Source organism: Monodon monoceros, unplaced genomic scaffold (assembly GCF_005190385.1).
Source record: "Monodon monoceros isolate NGI ecotype Baffin Bay Population unplaced genomic scaffold, NGI_Narwhal_1 Super_Scaffold_19, whole genome shotgun sequence".
NCBI classification, from domain to species: domain Eukaryota; kingdom Metazoa; phylum Chordata; class Mammalia; order Artiodactyla; family Monodontidae; genus Monodon; species Monodon monoceros.
In genome coordinates, this window is record NW_021703775.1 from 5,442,078 (window position 1) to 5,465,354 (window position 23,277).

The window sequence follows — 23,277 nt, forward strand, 5'->3', positions numbered from 1 at the left end:
GAGAGAGAACCCAACCCAGCTGGCATCTTTATCTTGGACACCCAGCCTCCAGAACTGTGAGAAAATAAATTCCTATTGTTTAAGCCACCCATTTTATGGTATCCTGTTTTGGCCGCCTGAGCAGACTAAAACAGACTTCGACCTAGAGTATATAGAACGATTACAACTCAAATATAAAGACAGGGACTTCCCTGGTGGTCCAGTGGTTAAGACTTCACCTTCCAATGCAGGGGGTGCGGGTTCGATCCCTGGTTGGGGAGATAAGATCCCACATGCCTTGGGGCCAAAAAACCAAAACATAAAACAGAAGCAATATTGTAACAAATTCAATAAAGACTTAAAAAAAAAAAAAGGTCCACATCAAAAAAAAAAGAAGAAATAAAAAGACATTCTAATTTAAAAATGGGCAATGGTTCTGAATAGATAGTTCTCTAAAGAAAATATACAAATGACGAAGAAGCACTTGAAAAGAGGCTCAACCTCATTAGCCATTAGGAAAATGTAAATCAAAACCAGGAGATACCACTTCACAATGACTAGGATAGCTACAATCAAAAAGACAATAAAATAGATAGCTAGTGGGGTAGTGAGGTGGATGGACCTAGAGTCTGTCATACAGAGTGAAGTCAGTCAGAAAGAGAAAGACAAATACCGTATGTTAACACATATATATGGAATTTAAGGAAAAAAAAAGTCATGAAGAACCTAGGGGTAAGACAGGAATAAAGACACAGACCTACTAGAGAATGGACTTAAGGATATGGGGAGGGGGAAGGGTAAGCTGTGACAAAGTGAGAGAGTGGCATGGACATATGTACACTACCAAACGTAAAATAGATAGCTAGTGGGAAGCAGCCGTGTAGCACAGGGAGATCAGCTCAGTGCTTTGTGACCACCTAGAGGGGTGGGATAGGGAGGGTGGGAGGGAGACGCAAGAGGGAGGAGATATGGGAACATATGTATATGTATAACTGATTCACTTTGTTATAAAACAGAAACTAACACACCATTGTAAAGCAATTATACTCCAATAAAGATGTAAAAAAAAAAAAGATAGCTAGTGGGAAGCAGCTGCATTGCACAGGGAGATCAGCTCCGTGCTGTGTGACCACCTAGAGGTGTGGGATAGGGAGGGTGGGAGGGAGACGCAAGAGGGAGGCCATATGGGGATATATGTGTACATATAGCTGATTCACTTTGTTATAAAGCAGAAACTAACACACCATTGTAAAGAAATTATACTCCAATAAAGATGTTAAAAAGAAAAAGTTAGATGCAGAGAAACTGGAACCGTCATACACTGTTGGTAGAGATGTAAAATAATGCGGCTGAGCAGTCTGGCAGCTCCTGAAAAAGTTAAACAGTTTCCATTTGACCCAGCAATTCTACTCCTAGGTATATACCAAGAGAACTGAAAACATATGTCCACGAAAAAAACTTGTATGTGAATGTGCATAGAAGCACTATTCATGATAGCTAAAAAGTGGAAACAACCCAAATGTCCATAAACTGATGAATGGATAAACAAAATGTGCTCAATCCATATGATGGAATAACATTCAGCCATAGAAAGGAATGAAGTACTGACACGTGCTGCCACGTGGATGAGTCTTGGAAACATCACGCTAATTGAAAGAAGCCAGACACAAAAGGCATCATATTCTATGATTCCATTTTTATGAAATGTCTGGAATAAGCAAATCTATAGAAAGCAGATTGGTGTTTGCCAGGGGCTGGGAGGAATGGGGAATGGGAATTACTCCAATGGGTACTGGTTTTCTTTTAGCATATCTGATTAAAATGTTCTGGAAATAGATAGCACTGAAGGTTGTACAACCTTGTGAATCTACTAAAAACCACTGGATTGTATATTAAAATTTTTTTTTTGTTTTTGGCCACACCACACGGCATGTGGGATCTTAGTTCCCTGACCAGGGGTCGAACCTGTGCAGTGGAAGCATGGAGTCTTAACCACTGGACCCAGGGAAGTCCCTGGATTGTATACTTTTTTTTTTCAATTTAATTTTATTTATTATTTTTTAATTTTTTGGCTGCATTGGGTCTTCGTTGCTGAGCGCGGGCTTTCCCTAGTTGCGGCGAGCAGGCTTCTCATTGAGGTGGCTTCTCTTTGCTGCGGAGCACGGGCTCTAGGCGCGCGGGCTTCAGTAGTTGTGGCTCGTGAGCTCTACAGCTCAGGCTCAGTAGTTGTGGCACATGGGCTTAGTTGCTCCGTGGCATGTCGGATCTTCCTGGACCACGGATCAAACCTGTGTCCCCTGCATTAGCAGGCAGATTCCTAACCACTGCGCCACCAGGGAAGTCCCCTGGATTGTATACTTTTAAAATCATTTATTTATTTATTTGGCTGCGCCGGGTCTTAGTAGTGGCACGCGGGATCTTCGTTGCCGTGTGCAAGATCTAGTTCACTAACCAGGGAACAAACCCAGGCCCCCTGCATTGGGAGTGTGGAGTCTTAACCACTGGACCACTAGAGAAGTCCCTGGATTGTATACTTTAACAGGTAAATTTTATGATGTGTGAATTACATCTCATAAAGCTGTTATTAAAAAACTAAAAACATTTATGCAGACATATAAATTAAAGGAATTTTCAAAATGTAAATACAGTAGCCAACATATTATTTTGTCCAGGTTAAAATACTTTGGAAAATCTCCAGGCCAGTTAATTTAATTTTTTTTTTTTTTTTTTTTTTTTTGTGGTACGCAGGCCTCTCACTGTTGTGGCCTCTCCCACTGCGGAGCACAGGCTCCAGACGTGCAGGCTCAGCGGCCATGGCTCACGGGCCCAGCCGCTCCGCGGCATGTGGGATCTTCCCGGACCGGGGCATGAACCCGTGTCCCCTGCATCGGCAGGCGGACTCTCAACCACTGCACCACCAGGGAAGCCCTCATTTTTGTTTTTGTTGTTGTTGTTGTTTTTGTTTCCCTGGTCTTTCTCCCCCTTCCCTGTGAGTTCTGTAGGATGATGGTTCCTTCCCAATTTTCTCCTTTGTCTAGAACTGCACCCAGAGGTGTGTTCTCAGCAAACAGCATGTGCTCCTCTTTCCCCTCCTCCATGCATTCTGAAGAGGGCAGAGGTCAGAGGGCGGTGCTGGCCTATAAGGTCTGATGCTCACCTCCGTCTGCAGGCCTGAGCATGTGGACCACTGCTCCTTTTTGTAGAGATTACATCACATGGTCTCAGCCTTCAAAGAACTCACATTCAGGGACTTCCCTGGTGGCGCAGTGGTTAAGAATCCGCCTGCCAACGCAGGAGACACAGGTTTGATCCCTGGTTGGGAAAGATCGCACATGCTGTGGAGCAACTAAGCTTGTGCACCACAACTACTGAGCCCATGTGCCACAACTACTGAAGCACGCGCACCTAGAGCCCGTGCTCCACAACAAGAGAAGCCACCGCAATGAGAAGCCCGAGCACCGCAACGAAGAGCAGCCCCCGCTCGCCACAACTAGAGAAAGCCCACGCGCAGCAACGAAGACTCAACGTAGCCAAAAAAAAAAACAAAAAAACAAAAAAACAAACAAAAAGCCTTACATTCAGAGGCATGTAAAATATGAATGATAACGTGCATTTGAGACCACAGGACTGAAGGCAGGGTGGATGCGAGATGTCGTTTTCAATGTGTATCCTTTTGTACTGTTTTTACCGTGTGTTATGGATGGAAGTGTGTACCCCCAAAATTCATATGTTGAAGTCCTGACCCCTGCTACACCTCAGAATGGGACTGTATTTGGAGACAACACTTTTAAAGAGGTAATTAAGGTTAAATGACATCATATGGTTGGGCCCTAACCCAATATTACTGGCGTCCTTATGAGAAAAGGAAGGGACACCAGGGATGCGATCCCACAGGGAAGGGGCCGTTTGAGGACAGAGCGGGAAGGCGGCCACCTGCAAGTCAAGGGAGAAATCTCACCAGAAACCAAACTTCCAAGCACCTTGACCTTGGACTTCCAGCCCCAAAACCATGAGAAAAAAATTTATGTTGGTTAAGCTGAAACTGCACAACTCAGATTGTGACTTGAACCCATGGGCCGGGACTCAAACCTGGCCAGAACCCAGATTGGGACCTGAACCCACTGTCTTTTCATTGAGATCGCACACCTGGCCTCAGGACTTAATGAAGATCAGGTTCTTTATGTTTCACTGCAGAAAGAATTCAGTGAGAGACAAAGTGATAGGTAAGAAGTGGATTTCTTTAGAGAGAGACACATGCCAGAGACAGAATGCGGTCTGTCTCAGAAGGCGAGAGGCCCTGAAATATGGGGTGGTTAGTTTTTATGGGCTGGGTAATTTCATAGGCTAATGAGTGGGGGGATTATTCCAACTAATTCGGGGAAGGGGCAGAGATTTCCAGGAATTGGGCCACTGCCCACTTTCTGGCCTTTTATAGTCAGCCTCAGAACTGTCATGGCACCTGTGGGTGTGTCATTTAGCTAATGTATAATATTAGAGTGAGTGCATAGTGAGGCTCATAGTCTACTGGAAGTCGAACCTTCCATCATCTTGGACCTAGCTGGTTCTAACCAGTTTTTGCTGTATCCTCAAGGGCTATGTCATTGTTTTAAAGGTTGTGTTCTGACCCCTTCGCTCCTGTCACCGGTCTGTGGTATCTTGTTATGGCAGCCCTAGCAAAGCAGTACACTTTGTATGTTTTTTCGATCTTTGTTTATCCCATAAGAATAATTACGGTAATACAAAGGAACTTGCAATCTAATTCAAAAACACAATGCTATAGACTGAATGTTTCTGTTGCCCCCCACCCCCCGTTCATATGTTGACACCTATTCCCCAATGTGTTGCTTTTAGGAGGTGGGGCTTTTGGGAGGTGGTCGGGTCATGAAGGTAGAGCCCTCATGAATGGGATTAGTGACCTTACAAAAGAGACCCCAGGAAACCCCCTTGCTCTTTCTGCCAAGTGAGAACACAGTGAAAAGACTGCCATCTACGAAGCAGGACTCCAATCCTCCAAATCTGTAGGCATCATCATCTTGGACTGCCCAGCCTCCAGAGCTGTGAGAAATATGTTTCTGTTGTTAATTAGCCACCCAGTCTATGGTATTTTTGTTAGAGCAGCCCGAATACACTGAGATACACGAAAAGATAATGAATGAACGAAATGAGGAAATACATTGTCAGTTAGCAGGTGAGTGGATGGAGGAATAGCCATCTCCTTCTCCTGCCCTCAAGCTCTCCCTCCTCCACAGGCCTTCCTCAGCCAGGCCTCCTGGCTCTGTCCACTCTGTGCTTTCCTCTCCCCGTCCTGCCTTTCAAAGTCCCAGCTCCAGGGGCACCTGCTTGGGGAAAAGCTTTTCCTACCAACCAGAGCATAATTTTGTTTTCCTCTAGACTCTAAGAGAAATCTCTGTCTCCAAGCTTCATTTTGAAAAAGATTTTGTCTTAGTCCCACTTATTTTGTCATGTCTGTGAAGACTGGGCCCACCCTATGAGTTTAGAAGGCTCTCCCTGGAAATACTTGTTTTTGGTTGACTGGGTCTAGTAGTTACCTCCAATCAGAAGACCAAAGAAGATAAAACCCCATCAGTTCCATCTACTTAGTTGCTTTTAAAAGAAATGTCTTGATTTTTCTAAGTATGGGTTTGAAGGGCTTGTTCCAGGAATAGGAATTTTATTTTTTATTTATTTATTTTTCCCATATTAAATTTTAATAGATATTGCCAAATTGGTCTCCAAAGTGACGTCATCCATTTGTAATCTCACCAGCTATGTATGAGAGGACCTATATCCCTACACTTGACGTTGACACATGTGAATGTTTGCCAATCTGATGGGAATAAACACGTCAAGTTAATCTGCGTTTCACTTTTTTACTACGAAGTTGAGCGTCTTGTAACATGTGTCTTAATCCTTTATAATTTCAGAAGAGGAGCTTTTAAAATGTTTCTACAGGTTTCATTTTAGTCTTTGCTAGAGTATAATTTTCCAAAAGGTAACATCATTACTCTCATGCAAATATAAAATGAAAATGCAGATGCTACAAGCATTTGCCAAACTAGGGCTATATCGGCAATTTAATACATTGCCAGTTTGGATCCAGAACTGGATAATGTCCAACAGGGCCATAAGCCTTTCAAAGCCTTTGGGGTTGTCTGTTCCATGGGAGAGAAATTAATTTGCATTTCCACTAGAGAAAAATCTACAAGTTAACCTCTGTTCCTATGGTCTTATAAAACAAGGAAATGCCAAGGCTAGTGTGCTGAAAAGGAACCCCTGGTAATCTCCTTGGCTCATTTCCAAGCATGTAAAACAATGCCCAGTCCCTTGGGACAGCGTTTGTGGGTGCACTAACCTAAGAAATGGGAGTCAGTGCTGCCAGCGGTGCTTCCTTGGAGTTGCTAGGCGACGCGGAGGAATCTGTGGATTTTGGTTGCCTATCTTCCCACGTTCTCAGCAATGGAAATAGATCATTTAAGGTTGGCTATCTATCTGTCTTGGTAAACTGAGGAAATTACTGGCCTCAGCCATCAGGAATTAAATTAATCATTCCTATCTCTAAAGGTGATTTTCCTAAATTCATTCTACCCATTCTCTAACTCCTGCTCATTCCTTAAAATTAAAAAAAACTATATTTAACAGAATACATAATTTTATAAGACATATCTTTCTTTAAACTTATAACAACATCCCCCCATGCTCCATCCCCCCACCCGTCATGGCTACTCCCCAACCTCTTTCAACTCTTTTTGTACTTTCTTCTGCTATTTACATCCCTATTTTAAAATAATAGGCTTATACTGCTAATTCTTTTTTTTTTTTTTTTTGCAGTACATGGGCCTCTCACTGCTGTGGCCTCTCCCATTGCGGAGCACAGGCTCCGGATGTGCAGGCTCAGCAGCCATGGCTCACGGGCCCAGCCGCTCCAAGGCATGTGGGATCCTCCCGGACCGGGGCACGAACCCGTGTCCCCTGCATCGGCAGGCAGACTCTCAACCACCGTGCCACCAGGGAAGCCCTATTGCTAATTCTTTATTTTTAATGTATATATTATCAATTCACTTCCTATCATGAAAGATGAGAAGTTTTTCTACCCTTCCCTTTCCACGAAACTCTACACTGGCCCCACATCCTCCCACCACAGCCATATTATATTTCATTAAAATCAACACTCAGTGATTATGTTATTTTGATTAAATTAATACTAAAGTATAATATAAGCATGTTATTTTAATATATAATCAAGAATATATTAATCATATATATTATATATTATTATATACAATAATATAAGTATGTTATTTTAATTAATCACAGCCAAGCCATAATTATATATGATTACATCTCTCTCTTTGTAAAACTTAATCCCCCTTGTGTTAAACATTTCTTCATTTTAAAAATTAGCCTAAGGGGAAAAGGGGGTGTGGGAGGAATTGGGAGATTGGGATTGGCACATACACACTATTGATACTATGTATAACATAGATAACTAATGAGAACCTGCTGTATAGCACAGGGAACTCTACCTAACACACCGTGGTGACCTAAATGGGAAGGAAATCCAATAAAAAGGGGATATATGTATATGTATAGCTGATTCATTTTGCTGCACAGTAGAAACTAACACAGCATTGTAAAGCAACTATACTCCAATAAAAATTAACTTTAAAAAATTGGCTTAGTTTTCTAGGTGTTCAAAGTAAATTATTTCTCAAACCCTCTGCCAGAGCCATCAAGCTCCTCTCAACCCAGTTCCTTTCAATCAGATGACGGTCCTTAGGTTTGTAAGTGTCCTGCTGCCTCGGGCTACCTGCACCACGCAGGACTGCTGTGCTGGGACCACGCTGACCCTTGTCCGGAGAGTTCCCTTTGACTCCCCTCTCTTGAGTTTTCTACTTCCTGGCTCCCATTTCCTCCCTCTTTTCACAATTTTCCATATTTCCTGATCAAGTATATTTGGCAAGCAAAGTTTTTGAAATATTTGAGTATGTCTTTACTGGATTAACACACTATACTTGATTCATAGTTTGGCTGGGTATAATATTCCTAGTCTAAAATCATTCTCTCAGATTTCTGAAGGTTTTGTTCCACTGTCTGCCAGCTTCCAGTGTTGTGGTTGAGGAGTGTAATGTTGCTCTGATTCCTCCTCTTTTGTTTGTGATCTGTCTCTCCTCCTTGGAAGGTTTTAGGGTCTTATTTTTACCCTGGGTCCTCTGAAATAGCAGGATGATGTGCCTCAGCAAAGGTCGTTTTTTGCTTGTTGGGCTATACCCTTTAAGTGGAATCCTTAAATTTTAGCTTTCATTGAAAGTGGGGCCTTGTTAACATCAGTAGTGGTGATGAAGTGAAAGAGGGGGATTCAAAATGTAATCTAGTGAGTAACAATCAGAAATCATGCCAGGATAAGAGGAGTACCCCTACTCTTATTGGTCCAGTGGTGGATGAATATGCAAAGAAAACATTTTTAAGCCAAATCATGGGGACTCAGCAAGAACAGAATAATTTGTACCTTGGGAGGATTCTAGTTTACGGAGATTCTTCTAATTTATCAAAATCCTCTTTCTACTAAGAAGCTTATTATTGAAATAGAAGGCAGAGTATGTATCAGATGTAGATCAGCAATCTTTCAGAGCTCATTAGAGTGTTTCAAGGCTTTGTCCTTTGATTTAATACTATTGTGGTGTAAGTGAAAGGACCATCTATTTTGTGGGGGTTATTAGTATAGGTTCCCTGTCTCATAAAGAAATGAAACAAACCAGTTGCAAAGTAGGGAAAGAATCTGGAACAGGACATGGCTCCTTTGTACATTTCCTAACTGTGTAATTTTCGTTGGCACATGTGTAGACTCACAAGCACTGCCGTTTGATACAATTTCTCCGATTATAACTTTTTTTTGAAATGCAAAAAGCGCTAAGAACATAAGATTTACTTTTCCCTCCCTAGTTCTCCTGTCTCTTTTGGCCTCATTCTTGTGCCTTAGTTTCCCAGGGAGAAGAATCTGATCTGGTTGAGGCTGCATAGTCCCTACGAGGGGAATTTCTAAGGAGATGGACGTGAGCTGTATTTGGCTGGACTCTTTCCAAACATGTTAACATTCTTTATGTAAGTACAGACATAGGGGGGAGAATGCAAGCAGAGGTTAGATGAACTGTCCTAGAGTCTAGAAGGGGATGCCAGGACTCTCCCGCTGCACCAGTCCCTGAAGAGGGTGCTTTTAATGGCTACATTCTTTTTTTTTTTTAAACTGCTGCTTTTATTTTATGTTATTTATTTATTTATATTTTTGGCCATGCGGCGCAGCATGAGGGATCTTGGTTCCCCGACCAGGGATCGAACCCAAGCCCCCTGCAGTGGAAGCATGGAGTCTTAACCACTGGACCGCCAGCGAAGTCGTGATGACTGTATTCTAACTAAGCCACAGATCCGTAGAGTCCTGTGATCCTTGGAGGGCAGACAGTGGTTGTAGTGTTGGCAGTAACTTACCTTGAAAAAAAATATATATATGTATATTTTAATCCTCACTCTAAATACAGCATCAGACACCCTAATGCTAAGCACAGAAACACACTCCAGGGGTGGCTAGGGAGCATATAATCAAATGCCCACACTCCAGCTGTCTTTCTCTCTAATCCACAACAGAGAATTTGTTAATTGGTCCAATGGGTGTTAGAAAAGTGATTTTATTGTTGACATTCGTTTCGTTTGAGAGATGGGTTGGCTAAAATTTAGCAAGCCCTTCACCTCTCATCCCTGGAACGGTATCTAAGGCTTGAACTGAATGGTCCTATGTCCAACTTCTGACTCAGGGGATTCTGGTTGACTGATGCCAACCAGGGAATTACTTCTGGGACATGGTTGTGGTTTTGTCTTGACATTAACATATAATGCCAGGTGCGGTGAGACCTGAGACTTAGGGAGCTTAAAAAGCACAGTGTAGGGGCTTCCCTGGTGGCGCAGTGGTTAAGAATCCGCCTGCCAATGCAGGGGACACAGGTTCGAGCTCTGGTCCGGGAAGATCCCACATGCCGCGGAGCAACTAAGCCCGTGGGCCACAACGACTGAGCCTGCGCTCTAGAGCCCGCGAGCCACAACTACTGAGCCCGTGTGCCACAACTCCTGAAGCCAGCGCGCCTAGAGCCTGTGCTCCGCAACAAGAGCAGCCACCACAATGAGAAGCCCACGCACCGCAACGAAGAGTAGCCCTCGCTCGCCACAACTAGAGAAAGCCCGTGCACAGCAATGAAGACCCAACACAGCCAAAAAAACCCAGAAAAAAAAAGAAAAACCAAAACACGGTGTAGGACTATATTGGGCTTTCTTTTTATGTTCAATACATGTTTGCGTTTGGTCTGTGACTTGCTTCCATTCAAACAAATTACCTTTTGTTAAGTGTATGGGGCTGGGGGTGGGGTGGGGGGACCTTCAGCCCTGACTTATCTCAAACCAGTGGTGGCTACTGACATTTACCAAAAAAGAATCTACCAGTTACGCATGACCACACTGACTAAGGTCTATTTTCAATAGTGGTTCATGTGGTTAGGTCATGATTCGTGACTTACTAACCTCCTTTCTTGGATTTAAAAGTGAAAAATGAGTCCAGGGGCCTCTGCTCTTCTATGCTCCCCTGTGCTTGAGAGAATGTCTTCACCACCTGAAAGCACCTTCAGAACTGCCGGCAGAGAAAAGAGATGTCGCACGTGTGGCCAGGGCCAGGGTGGGATTAACCCAGAGGTGATTGTAACAGTTGCCATTTGGAAGATGTACGTGGGGCAAGCCCTGTGGTAGGTGTGAGACTTAGCTTACCTCATTTAGGCCTTGTAACATCTCAGTGAGACGCGCATATTCCAAACAAGAAATGGAAACTGTAAGAGGTTAAGGAATTTGCCTGTGGTCTCACGGCTGGGAAGTGGGGAAGCAGAATTTGGAATCCAGGTCTGCCTTCTTTGAAGCCCATGGAACTTGGGTGACGGCTCTAATCTTCATCGAAAGTAATGGTAAGGAAAAAAAGTGATGTTACTCTTCTATGAATCAGACTGAAATCAACTGAGTGCACATTAACGGAGAAAGTGTTAGTTTGTGATTCAGAAAAGCCTAGGAACAAATGCTGGTTCTGCCACCTACCAGATGCGTGCTATTAGCAAGTACTAAATTTTTCTATGGGCCTGAGTTTCCTCATCTGTAAAATGGGACTCATTTTACTTTCTTTTCAAATTGATTGTGAAAAATGAGTGATATTGGAAATACAGCAAGCACTGTACTTAATGCATAGTGGTCCTCCTCCTGTGTTCTTTCTCCCTTGGGGGAATATCCCCTTGGTAAGATACGGAGGCAGATATTAAATTCATTCATCTTTGCATCCCAGGAATTTCAGATGGCGCTAGCCTGTTGAACATTCTCACTGAATGTTTTTTGACTTAACTGATCTAGAACGTGTTCTGTGACTGATTGTGAGCAGGGCTTTGAGCCCTCGGGGAGGAAGGCAGTGTTATAGGAATATGCAGACAAGCACAGGGGGGACTTTCACTGCATGTTAAGATCAAATGGGCAGTCAGGAGTGGAAATACAATCCATGCCCTAAAGGACAGGGCCACCCTTATTCCTGATCTAAGAGGAAACAAAGTCGTGATTTGGAGAAGTCATAAAGCTAAATATGTGAGCCGACAGTCAAGTCAAATAGGAGGACCGGAAATACTGTTCAAAAGAAAACCAGGGGCTTCCCTGGTGGCGCAGTGGTTGAGAGTCCGCCTGCCGATGCAGGGGACACGGGTTCGTGCCCCGGTCCCGGAAGATCCCACATGCCACGGAGCGGCTGGGCCCGTGAGCCATGGCCGCTGAGCCTGCGCGTCCGGAGCCTGTGCTCCGCAACAGGAGAGGCCACAACAGTGAGAGGCCTGTGTACCGCAAAAAAAAAAAAAAAAAAAAAAAGAAAACCAGTAATTTCACAAACATATATTGTTTAGGATTAAAAATTTTTAACTATTACATTTAGTATCTAATTGGAAACTAATGGAGGATTACAGATAACAAAACTGACAATTTTATTAAGAATTAAATAGCATGGTTGTGAACAGAAACCAAACATGTTCTCTTAGGAGTTCCTCAGTGCTTCAGGTCTAAGTCTTGAAATATTCAGTTTTTCATTTCCAATTCCTCTTTCGTTTTCAGTTTTTATCCATTGCATGTGTGAAGGGAAGATCAAGGGGCAAGAGAGGAGGTGAGAAGGAAACTGACATGGCAGTCTTGGCAGGGACACAGGAGTCAGGGCTGGGGGTCTAGAGAGGATTCCCAGCCCAGAGCCAACCCCAAGTAGAAGCAATGATGATATAGATGGACTTGTACATGCAGCTTCCCTCCACTCCTGGAGAAGAGGCTTTTAGTGTTTCTTAACAAACCTGTGGCCAATTTGGTCAGCCACCTGACAAAACCCTAGCTCTAACCGTAACCTGACCCTAAGTCTAAGCAAATCGTGGTGATGAAGTTTGGATGAGTGGCGTGCTTTCATTTCTTAATGCCCATCATTGCACAGCAGGGCACGCTTCTGTGCCGGTGTCCCCATGTTTTGTCAGATGGCCAGTCAGAGCGGAGCAGACAGCCACTGGGGTTTGGGTGCTCTCAGAGCAGAGACATGTGTCAGAGGCCAGGCCTGCGTCTACAGATATGCTTTGCCAAGGGTGTTAGACTAAGGGACTAGCATCTTTTCTTAAGGCCAGGCAGTATATTTAGTGGGGTGTTTGTATCCTGTGTAGGGGAGCACAAGTATCTTTGAAGTTCCTCTTGTCTTAACTTCTCTCTCCACTTTCCATCTTTCTACTACAGGGAAATTATTTCAGCATCTAGCAATCACGTCCCCCTTCTTCTAACTGCTAAAGTATAATTTTCAAAAAGTTAAAAGCCTACCTCTTATTGCAAACATAAAACGAACACAGACCAACGATTTTATTCAACTCATTAATTAATGATGAAACCAGTAAGATGTTAAGACTAGTTCAAAGGAGAATTTGAAATAGGTACAGACACAGGTATTACTCAAGAATGCTGAAGTGAATTTGCTAACATGCAAAACTGACTAGTATCCTAGAGGGGGTGTCTCTACGGACCGAAGTTTATTTGCATTGCTTTGGACAATAATTGTTTGTATTACTATCCATTTTCTGCAAGTTATCTTTTTTTTTTTGCGGTACGCGAGCCTCTCACTGTTGTGGCCTTTCCCGTTGCGGAGCACAGGCTCCGGACGCACAGGCTCAGTGGCCAGGGCTCACGGGCCCAGCCACTCCGCGGCATGTGGGATCTTCCCAGACCGGGGCACAAACCCGTGTCCCCTGCATCGGCAGGCGGATTCTCAACCACTGCGCCACCAGGGAAGCCCTACAAGTTATCTTTTCAAGTGTACGATTCAGTGGTTTTCAGTATATTCACAATGTTGGGCCAGCATCACCCCATTTTCCAAAACATTTTCACCACTCCAAAGGAAACCCTGTACCCATAAAGCAGTTACTCTTAATTTCTCCCATTCATCTCTCCCCTCAGCCCATAGCAGTCACTAATCTACTTTCCATTTCTATGGATTTGCCTATTCCGGACATTTCATATAAATGGAATCATATAATATGTGCTTCTCCGTGTCTGGTTTCTGTTTGGTATAGTGGGTTTCAAGATTCATCCATGTTGCATTGAGGCATATGCCAGTACTTCATTCATGGCTGAATAATACTCTGTTGTTTGGATATAACAGATGCTGTGTACCTATTCATCAGTTGTTGGACATTTGGGTTGTTGCCACTTTTTAACTATTACGAGTAATGTTGCTATGAACCTTCATGTAAATTTTTGCATGAACATAGGTTTTCTTTCTTTTTAAAAAATTGTTTATTTATTTATTTATTGGCTGCGTTGGGTCTTAGTGGGCTCTTCGTTGTGGTGCGCGGGCTTCTCTCTAGTTGTGGTGCGTGGGCTCCAGAGCACGGGCTCAGTAGTTGTGGCGTGCGGGATTAGTAATACCCCGTGGCATGTGGGATCTTGGTTCCCCAACCAGGGATTGAACCGGCGTCCCCTGCATTGCAAGATGGATTCTTAACCACTGGACCACCCGGGGAATCCAGAACATAGGTCTTCAATGTTTTCCTTCTCTTGGGTATATATACCTAGGAGTAGAATTGCTGGGTCAATAGTAACTTCATGTTTAACTTTTTGAGGAACTTTCAAACTGTTTCTCAAAGTGGCTACACCATTTACATTTCCAACAGCAATGTATGACAGTTCCAGTGTCACTAACACTTGTTAGTGTCCATGTTTTTTCTTCTTTTAATTACAGCCATCCTCGTGAGTGCAATGCGGTATCTCACTGTAGCTTTGATGTGCATTTCCCTGATGGCTAATGATGGTGAGCATCTTTTCATGTGCTTATTGTCTATTTGCATATCTTCTTGGGAGAAATCTCTGGCTATTTTCTTTTAATATTCCAGTTCACCAATGCACTTTGTGTGATCTACTGTTATACCCATGTGTGGAGTTCTCAGTTTCAGGTATTGTATTGTTCCATTCTAGGATTTCCATTTGACCTCTGTGTGTGTGTGTGTGTGTGTGTGTACACACACACACACACACACACACACATATATATATATCTCCACTTCTTTGCTGAAATTCTCTATATTTTCATTGCAATTCTTGAACTTATTATTTACATATATTCTACTCTGTATCTGGTAACTCCAATATCTGGCTAGTTCATGAATTTGTTACTAATAGGTTTTGTTCTTTTCTCTCGATTTTTAGTCATGTGGTCTTGTTTCCTCTTATGCCTGGTAACGTATTGATGCTGAATATGGAGTATGAAAGACCATGGGAAAAAAAGTGAGTCTTTGGATGGTGCTATCATCTGTTGGGAGAATTTACTTTTGCTCCTGGTGGGTCATTAAGGTTGGGGGAAGCATTTGAATCAGGCATTGGGATGCTTGTGGGCTTGGCAGGTCTAGTCTTTGTGAAGGCTTGTCTTCTTCTGGGTCTTCTCTACTCTGAGGATGTAACGCTTTGGGGATCCTAACTCCAGTTTTTATCTCTCTGGCCCTGTAAATGTCCAGAAGGTGTGCTTGGCTTCTTAGTCTCCGAGCTGCCACCTGGAATCTGCAAATACTTAGAGGGGAAGAACTTGATCATATGTCTGGCTCACCTCCTCAGATTCTTGCCACCTCAAGTCCTTGCTGCCACAGTAGTTCTCTCATGACTTGAAGAAACAGATTTAAAAACAATACTTTGTCCAGCTTTTATGGTGGTTCTCAGCAAGAGGATTGGTCTCCCACAATGAAGTTTCCCACATTTCTCAATGCAAAGATGCATGTTGTGGTTGTAGGGTAGTGGTCTTGATGGCCAGGGGTATGGTATGCTTGTGGGGTGTTGGTTGAGTAGGTTGTATATAATATACCAACTCAAACATTCTAATCTCCTAAGCCTTCAAACCCTTTCCTTAGTCTACAATATGCCAGAGAAGTTTTAGCATCTCATCCTCATTGAATTTAGGCCATTGTTAAATCCAGGCTTCAATAAACCAAGGAATCAAACCTTAGAGCCACTCAGATGTGCTGAATATAACACATTACATCAGGAGTCCCGAGTGAGTGTATATACGTTCGTAAATCTTGCTGATTCCAACCTTACATTTCATCCCTCTTGGTGTAACACTGTAGATTCCATTCCTATACATGACCCTCAGCTTCCTCTCAATACACATGGGCAAGATATTCCAACTTCCTTGGTGTATAATCTACCTCCACCTCGTCCCCAGCAGACCTTGCGGTTTTCTTCTGGGCTCAGCTGGGAGTTTATTCTTGCTATGGGCCTGGAGTCAATGAGGTGCTAGGTGCGGCATGTTGGATCTTCATTGAGGCATGCGGGATCTTTGTTGCAGCATAGAGGATCTTTACTTGTGGCATGTGGGATCTTTTAGTTGTGGCATGAGGACTACTTAGTTGCGTCATGTGAACCCTTAGTTGCAGCATGCACGCGGGATCTAGTTCCCTGACCAGGGGTCGAACCCAGGCCCCCTGCATTGGGAGTGCAGAATCTTACCCACTGGACCACCATGGAAGTCCCTCTATTACACATTTGTTTTAATAACTTTTGTTGATAATGTTTTGGATAATTTTGTCAATATATGTTCTAATTCTGTTGTTCTCTGTCTCCTCTTCATTTCTTTGAGTTTCTGCATTCCACTTTTTAAAAAATTGAGATATAATTGACATAAAACGCTGTGTAAGCTTATGGTGTACAACATACTGATTTGATACATTTATACTGCAATATGATGGCCATTGTAGCGTTAGCTAACACCTCTATGGCATCACACAGTTATCACTTTGTCTGTGTCCACCCAAATATTCCCATCACAATCTATGGTCCTGCTCCTTCATGGTCAGTGTCCTAATCTTAGCAAGAGAATCTGCTGAGGTTGAACACTTAAACTTTGCAGTAAAGGGAAAAGAATCTGAAAGAGAATGGACATAACTATCTATCTGAATCACTGTGCTGTACACCTGAAACTAATACAATATCGTAAATCAACTATACTTCAGTAAACCAACCCCCCCCAACTTCGCAACAACTTTGTAACCTGAACAATTATATTTAGGATCTGAGGATGACCCCTGTGTGTCCTGCAGCTGTACCCTATAAAGGATTCTTTGAATGTCACCATATCTGTATATTGAGATTGAAATTTAAAACTTCATGCTTATTTTAAAAAAAAAACTCTTCAGGGCAGTGAGAAACAGCCATCTCACTCTACACTCGTTGTAATTATCATCATTGTCATAGCAATCAGTGTAACAGCAGCAACGGCCCTCCACGCCTTGTCCCCCATCTGCCCGTCACACTACCACCAGCGCTCACTTGAGTAATCCTGTGGCCGCTCTATGTCACAGATTACCACACCCCTTTTGCTCCCAATGCATGCACAAATATGTGAGTAGCCCAGCCAGAATTCCATATTGAGGAACTGTGTGTGCTGGGGACCTTCCTGGCATCAGTCAAGGTCCGGGCAGGAAACAGAAGCCAACTCAAGAGACCTGCTACTGAGCAGGCGTGGGCAAGATTAGGAAGCCACCTGTATGAGTTTGCTAGGGCTGCCATAACAAAGTACCACGAAGTACGTGGCTTAACAACAGACATTGTCTCACACTTCCGGAAATCCGAGATCAAGGTTGGTTCCTTCTGAGGGAAGGACCTGTTCCAGGCCTCTCTCCTAGCTTCTGGTAGTTCTTTGGCTTGTGATAGCCTAACTCCAATCTTCACGTATAATCTCCACATGCTGTTCTCCCTTTGTGCCTGTCTGTGTCCAAATTTCCCATTTTATAAGGACACCAGTCATACTGGATTAGGGTCCACCCTAACGAGCTCATTGTAACTTAATTACACCTTCAATGACCCTATTTCCAAATAAGGTCACATTCTGGGATGTGGGCTTCAACGTATGAGTGTTTTGGGGGACACCCCTAACACCAACCTTGAGTGCCCAGAGATGAGTGACGGTGGGAAGCTGTTACCACCTGTGCTGGATACTCTCCACTGGCCCCTCCAGTTCCCCTCTCCAACCTTCACCTTGCCCTGTGCCCAGGAGCCCGATCTCTACAGACGGCATCGCCGGGGCTCCCTTGCCTTTTGGCTTCTACTTGACTTGGCTAATGGGCACAGGCAGGAGCCTCGTGGGTGGGAGGAGAGAGAGGTCAGTGCACCATACCCCACAGGACCCTTCCCATCCTCTCCCAGCTGCTTTCATAGATCACTTTCCGTGATTTAATGTCACGTAGTTTATATTTACTATTTGGCAGATATTAAGAGCTTAATAATGTTTAAAATATGGGTGAGTGTATATGTGGATTGTTTCACTTCCAAGAACTTCTGTACATTTAGTAATAATAGCTGACATTTATTGTTTATGTTTGTTCTAAGCACTTGAATATATTATACACTGGATAGTACCTATAAAGGAGGTGCTATGATTATCCCAATTTTAGAGCTGAGTAGACTGAGACTCCCTGAGTTTCCTATCTTGCCCAAGGTCAAGGTTGCACAGTGAACTAGTAGCAGGAATGGGATTTGATCTAGGGCAGTCTGTCCCTAGAGGTATGCCCTAAACCACAAAGACATATGTGCTGATCTGCTCACTAGACCTGCCCTCCCGACTTGACCTTGTGCCAAACACGTTCATTTTCCAAGCCCCAGTCAAACCACGGCTGTTCTGCGGGGTTTTCTCAGTCCCCTCCCAGAGGAACTGACCCTTCATTCTGTGCACCCCACTGTCCCCAGCATGATGCCCACGACACTTTGTGCCTGCTTTCCTACCTGAGTCCTTCAGGGCAGGAACCCTGTTCCACTCATGTCCGCAGTTCCAGGGCCTGGCAGCGCATCTGACCGTCGGGGGTGGGTGTCGGCAACTATTTCTGGAAGGAATATTTTCTAGTCATCCCTGCCCACCCTGAGCGCTCAGCGGCACCCAAGTCCCCCTGAGAACAGCTGACTCCCTCCCTCAGTTGTGCTCAGGGGATATTTGTCCATGGCCTGCACTTCTGGACCACAGCTGCCCCTGCCCCCTGGGTGGGCAGTCCCGTTTGTCCTGGGCTCTTACCTGGCTTCTCACATGCTGGGTCACATATGGGCTTCTTATCCTCTACAAACAGATTCCTTGGCCTCCAGTGAAGCAGTTCTACTCAGTTCCCAGGAATCTTGTGGGAGCTTTACTTCAGTTTTGTCCTAATTAAGTCACATGTTGTCAGGGGTCCCTTTGTCAAAACCCGAGGGTCGTGTTGGAGTTTCTTTCCCTCTCTTTCTAGGATGTTGGATTTAACTGCTTCCTTGAGGAGATGCCTCGGAGTCCCCCTCAGCTGTTCAAGGCCAGCGTCCACGTGTCTATTTCTACCACGCTTTGAGGAAATACTTTTAAAGCCCTACCTGCATATTCGCTATAGCTTTTCTTTACTATCACCTACTCCATACTTCCCAGCTTTTCAATTCTCTGAGAACCAGCGTCCCTGGTTTCGTTCCTGGGTAGGGGACCTGCAGGGGAGCCCTAATACCGGCATCTTCTGTGCCCACGAGGGGCGTCCGGTGTTGAGTTTGGTGTGAACCTTGCCGCAGGGTCCTACAACATCGCCGCTGCTTTAGCAGCTCCGAGGGATCCCTCGTGAGATCACGGAAAACGTACGCTCAGCGTTTAAAAAATTCGGAAAATAATTTTTAGCTTTTAACGCTATTTTCTGGTTATTTGTAAAAACGTTTCTTGTTATTTTAAGTGCCGTGTTATTCCAAACACACGTGGATTTCCTGGGGTGCATTCTGTCCCCCCAAAGATAAATGCCCTAGCTCGGCAAACTGCAGCTGGGACAACAAGATGTCTTTTTCACCATCGCCTCCTCTTCCTCCTGCTGCTCTCCGGGCTGCCTCCCCGCAGGGGCGTTGGAGAGAAGAGGGGCCGCGGCGCCCCCCGCGAGCGTAGGAGGAGAGGCGGGGAGCCCGGCGGCCGGGATTGGACTTCCTCCCTCCACTCCGGAACTGCGCTGGAGCCGCCGGGACTCGGAAACCCTGGCGGCGCCGCAGGAGCCGGCGGGGTGGGCGGGGCGCGGCCGGTGGGCGGGGCGCGGCGACCCGTGGGCGGGGCCGGGGCGGGGCCTGCGCGCTGGCTGCGCGGGCCGCGAGGGGCGAGCTGCGACCGCCGCGCTCCCTGGACTCACGAGCGCAGGGCGCCGGCTGGCTGCGCTCCCCTCCGCCGCCGCCTCCTCCTCCTCCCGAGTGGGCTTGGCCCGGCGGCCGGGGCGATGTGAGCCGGGGCCCGCGGGCGCGGCCGGACCTCCGCGATGTGGCTCAAGCCCGAGGAGGTGTTGCTGAAGAACGCCTTGAAGCTCTGGGTGACTCAGAAGAGCAGCTGCTACTTCATCCTGCAGCGGCGCCGCGGGCACGGCGAGGGGGGCGGCCGGCTCACGGGTAAGGGGCGCGCCGGGGCGGGTGGGCGCAGCGGCCGGGCCCGGACCTCGCTCCCCGCCAGGCCCGCGGCCCCAGTCCGGGGCTGCGGCGCAGGTGGCGGTTTTGTGGGAGACGCCGGGCCGGCCCTGCCTCGGGCTTGTTTTCCTTTCTCCTGCCTCTCTCCTGCAAGCTCCCGTCGAGGTGGTGGCAGAAGGGACTTGCGGGCTCGTGCGTTTTCCCGGGCGGGGCAGATGCCTTCGCCGCCTGGCCCGGTGACGGCCCGGAGACCAGGCTTGGCTCGGGAAGCGAAAGAGAGACGCCGGCTGGAGCGAGGGCCGCCCGGGGAGGAGTGGGGCCGTCGTGCGGGGCCAGGTGACAGCGGGTGCGCCCCGGCCATCTGGACGCGCCCGAGGCTCCAGGTGGTGTCGCGGCTGGGGACACACGGCCGGCCCACGGTGGGGCGCAGCTCGGGAGGCTCTGGCAATCCGGGACTGTCGGGCGGGTGAACGGGGCGGGCCGGACGGGCCTGGGACGGTCTCCACGCCCGGAGGAGGAACGCAGGTGGTACGAATCGCGAGCTCGTGATCTTAATAGCAGAACTGAGCAGGTCAGTTCCCCGCCCCCATCCCTTCACTTTCCTCCTAGGAATGAAAGGAGGAAAAAAACTCAGGCTTGTAAAATTTATTTTTTAAAAAAGCATTTTTTTTCCTCTAAAAGTTATGGTCCAAAACTCCTTGAAAATCAGGCCTTTGGATAACTTGCATTAGCTGGGACACCTGTTTAAAAGGTCAACTGAGGAACAATATGAGGCTTTTCCAGTTGTATCTAGGGAAGCTATATGGAATTTCAGATTTTGGAATCTGAAATAAGAGGGACTTTAGATCTTCCCATTTTGTCCCTCCTTATGCCGAGGAGGAGACCAAGGCCAGGGAGAGGGCAGTCCAGGGGACGAGCTTGGATCCCTGGGCCCATTGTTGGTGACTGCTGCCTGTTTATTCTGGGGGAGGCCTTCCTGGAGTAAAGGCTACGGGGAAATGCGATTCATACGTCCTGAAAGGGCAGAACCAGGGCATTACCCTTCCCATACTTTAGGCCGGGGAGGCCGGAAAGCAGGCAGTTGGATTCGGTAGGGAGGGTAGACTTCACTGAGCCTCAAGGAGTCAGCCGGAGTTGGTGGGATTTCTGGATGGAAGGGGCAGTGGGGTGACCTGTGGTCATGGTGGGCAGCAGGTGGGCCTGCTCTACGAGCTCAGTGAAGCTCTGAGTGGGGGAGTTAGTGTAGGAGGTTGGGTGGGCCTCCTGGGCCCCTGGGCAGCACAGTGACACTTAGTGCCTGGGCTCTTGGGAAACGGAGGCTGGTGGCGCCCTGTGGGGCTCATCAGAGGCGAAGAGGCCAGAGGAGGGGTTCATCTCCCCAGTCCTTTGAAGGCTGTGTATCTTAATCATTGGTGCGTTAAACACAGCACCTGGCTTATAAATGGTCTCCTTTACTAGAGGGTGAGGACAGGGCTTGAAGATTTGTGACACAGCAAACATAGGAACGTCGGTCCAGCAAACGTTCATTGACTTAGTTCGGCGCACACTGACTGTGGGATGCTCCTCCTGTGGCTACTTTGGGAAGGACTTCAGGTTATTCACCATCCAGCAGGGGAGGTGGGTCCAGACCTGGAGGGCAAAGCCTCAGATCCCGTGCCTGATGGAGGTTCAGGACGCCTTCCCTGCTGGAGAGCCTGCTTTGAGGTCCAGTCTGTCTGAGATGAACTCAAAATGATGCTCTCACTCCTGCTGCATTCCCAAATCAAGCAGGGCTGTAGCACCTGTGCCTTTGGGCTTTACCTTGGTTTGGGTTTGCTGTAAGTATGCACAATTTTCTTATTCTTCATTTATTTTTTTAATTTATTTTTTGGCTGTGTTGGGTCTTCGTTGCTGTGCCTGGGCTTTCTCTAGTTGCGGTGAGCGGGGGCTCCCCCTTGCAGTGGCTTCTCTTGTTGCGGAGCACGGGCTCTAGGCACATGGGCTCAGTAGTTGTGGCTCACGGGCTCTAGAGCGCAGTCTCAGTAGTTGTGGTGCACAGGCTTAGTTGCTCCACGGCATGTGGGATCTTCCCGGACCAGGGCTTGAACCTGTGTCCCCTGCATTGGCAGGCGGATTCTTAACCACTGCACCACCAGGGAAGCCCAATTTTCTTATTCTTGAAGTCAGTAAGATTGGCCAAAAAAGGGAGGAAAATTCCCCGCAAAAAGACCCCTGGCACTTTGCTTTATTTCTTGGAGACTCAGAACCTCCTGGTGATTGTGAAAGGGTGGCATCCTCTACGGCAGCTAAACACTCCACCTTTGGACATTTAGCCGAGGAGCCAATGGCTGTACCAGTTAGGCAACCCTGTTACCACATCCTCCGAAGGCTGGTCTTACTAGGGCTCTTAAGAATGTTGTAAAATCAAAACACGGGACACAGAGGCCAGCTCCATGTTGGCGGCGGTTGTCAGAAAACATAGAATTCTAATTTGGTAGATGTTTAGCAATTTATTTCAAAGATTTAAAGCTTGAACTGAGTTTATCTATGAAATCAATGGGTGTGCATTCTGACTGGTTTTAGGCTTTTCTTTGGAGAGAAGCAAGTAGAGGATGATTAAGAGGGCTGGAGATAAAATGTAAAGGAGCAGTGAAAGGAAGTGTCTCTTCTTGTATTGCGATGCTGAGTTTGAGATTAGGTAGTTAGTAGGGGCTTAAAAATGTGAGGTCTCCATTGGCGTTTAAAGTAATCTGACATGTTGAAAACTTGCCCACCCTCAGAAATAGAAGGTTTTGTTTCATTGAGGATTGTAATTCGTCCTCCTGCTTACACACACACACACACACACACACACACACACACACACTCCCTATACACACCTCCAGGTTTATCTTCTCCATAGCCCTTTCTAATATACAAAATATTTATTTTGTTCATTGTTTCCCTTACTAAATTGTCTGCTCTATGAGGGCAGGTATTTTACCTGTGATGGTGCCTAGCACTGCGTATATGCTCAGTTAACATTTGTAGGATGAATAGATGGTTGAGTCCATGCACGAATGATGGAGCCCACTTTTTTTCTCAAAAGTTGGTTGGGTGTGGAGGCCCAGCTTTCAGACTGAGCTGATCACATGGGCCAGGAAACATGCCCTCTCTCTCCTCGGCTTCCTGTGTACCTGCAGGCTGACCCACCCAAAAGCTGGAGAGAGTGGGTGGGAATTGAAACCTCCTGTCTATTTTTGTAGCTTCTCCTTTGAGGGCAAAGGAGTGGGGCACCAGCCTCTCAGGTGGCTTCAATTACCAGCCCCAGGGACCCGCTTCGAGAAGGAGATCCTG

General features: G+C 46.1%; 1 protein-coding gene across 3 annotated transcripts in view; it reads left to right on the top strand.

The window, feature by feature from the left end:
* The first annotated feature begins 19,675 nt into the window (after positions 1-19,675).
* The window catches only part of TBC1D8 (TBC1 domain family member 8), a 125,264-nt gene continuing 121,662 nt past the window's right edge, over positions 19,676-23,277 (top strand). For all 3 annotated transcript variants that reach the window (XM_029231764.1, XM_029231762.1, XM_029231763.1), the window contains exon 1: positions 19,676-19,947. In XM_029231764.1, coding sequence (XP_029087597.1) covers positions 19,821-19,947 — 127 coding nt within the window. In that variant the 5' untranslated portion in view covers positions 19,676-19,820. The remainder of the gene's footprint in view (positions 19,948-23,277) is intronic.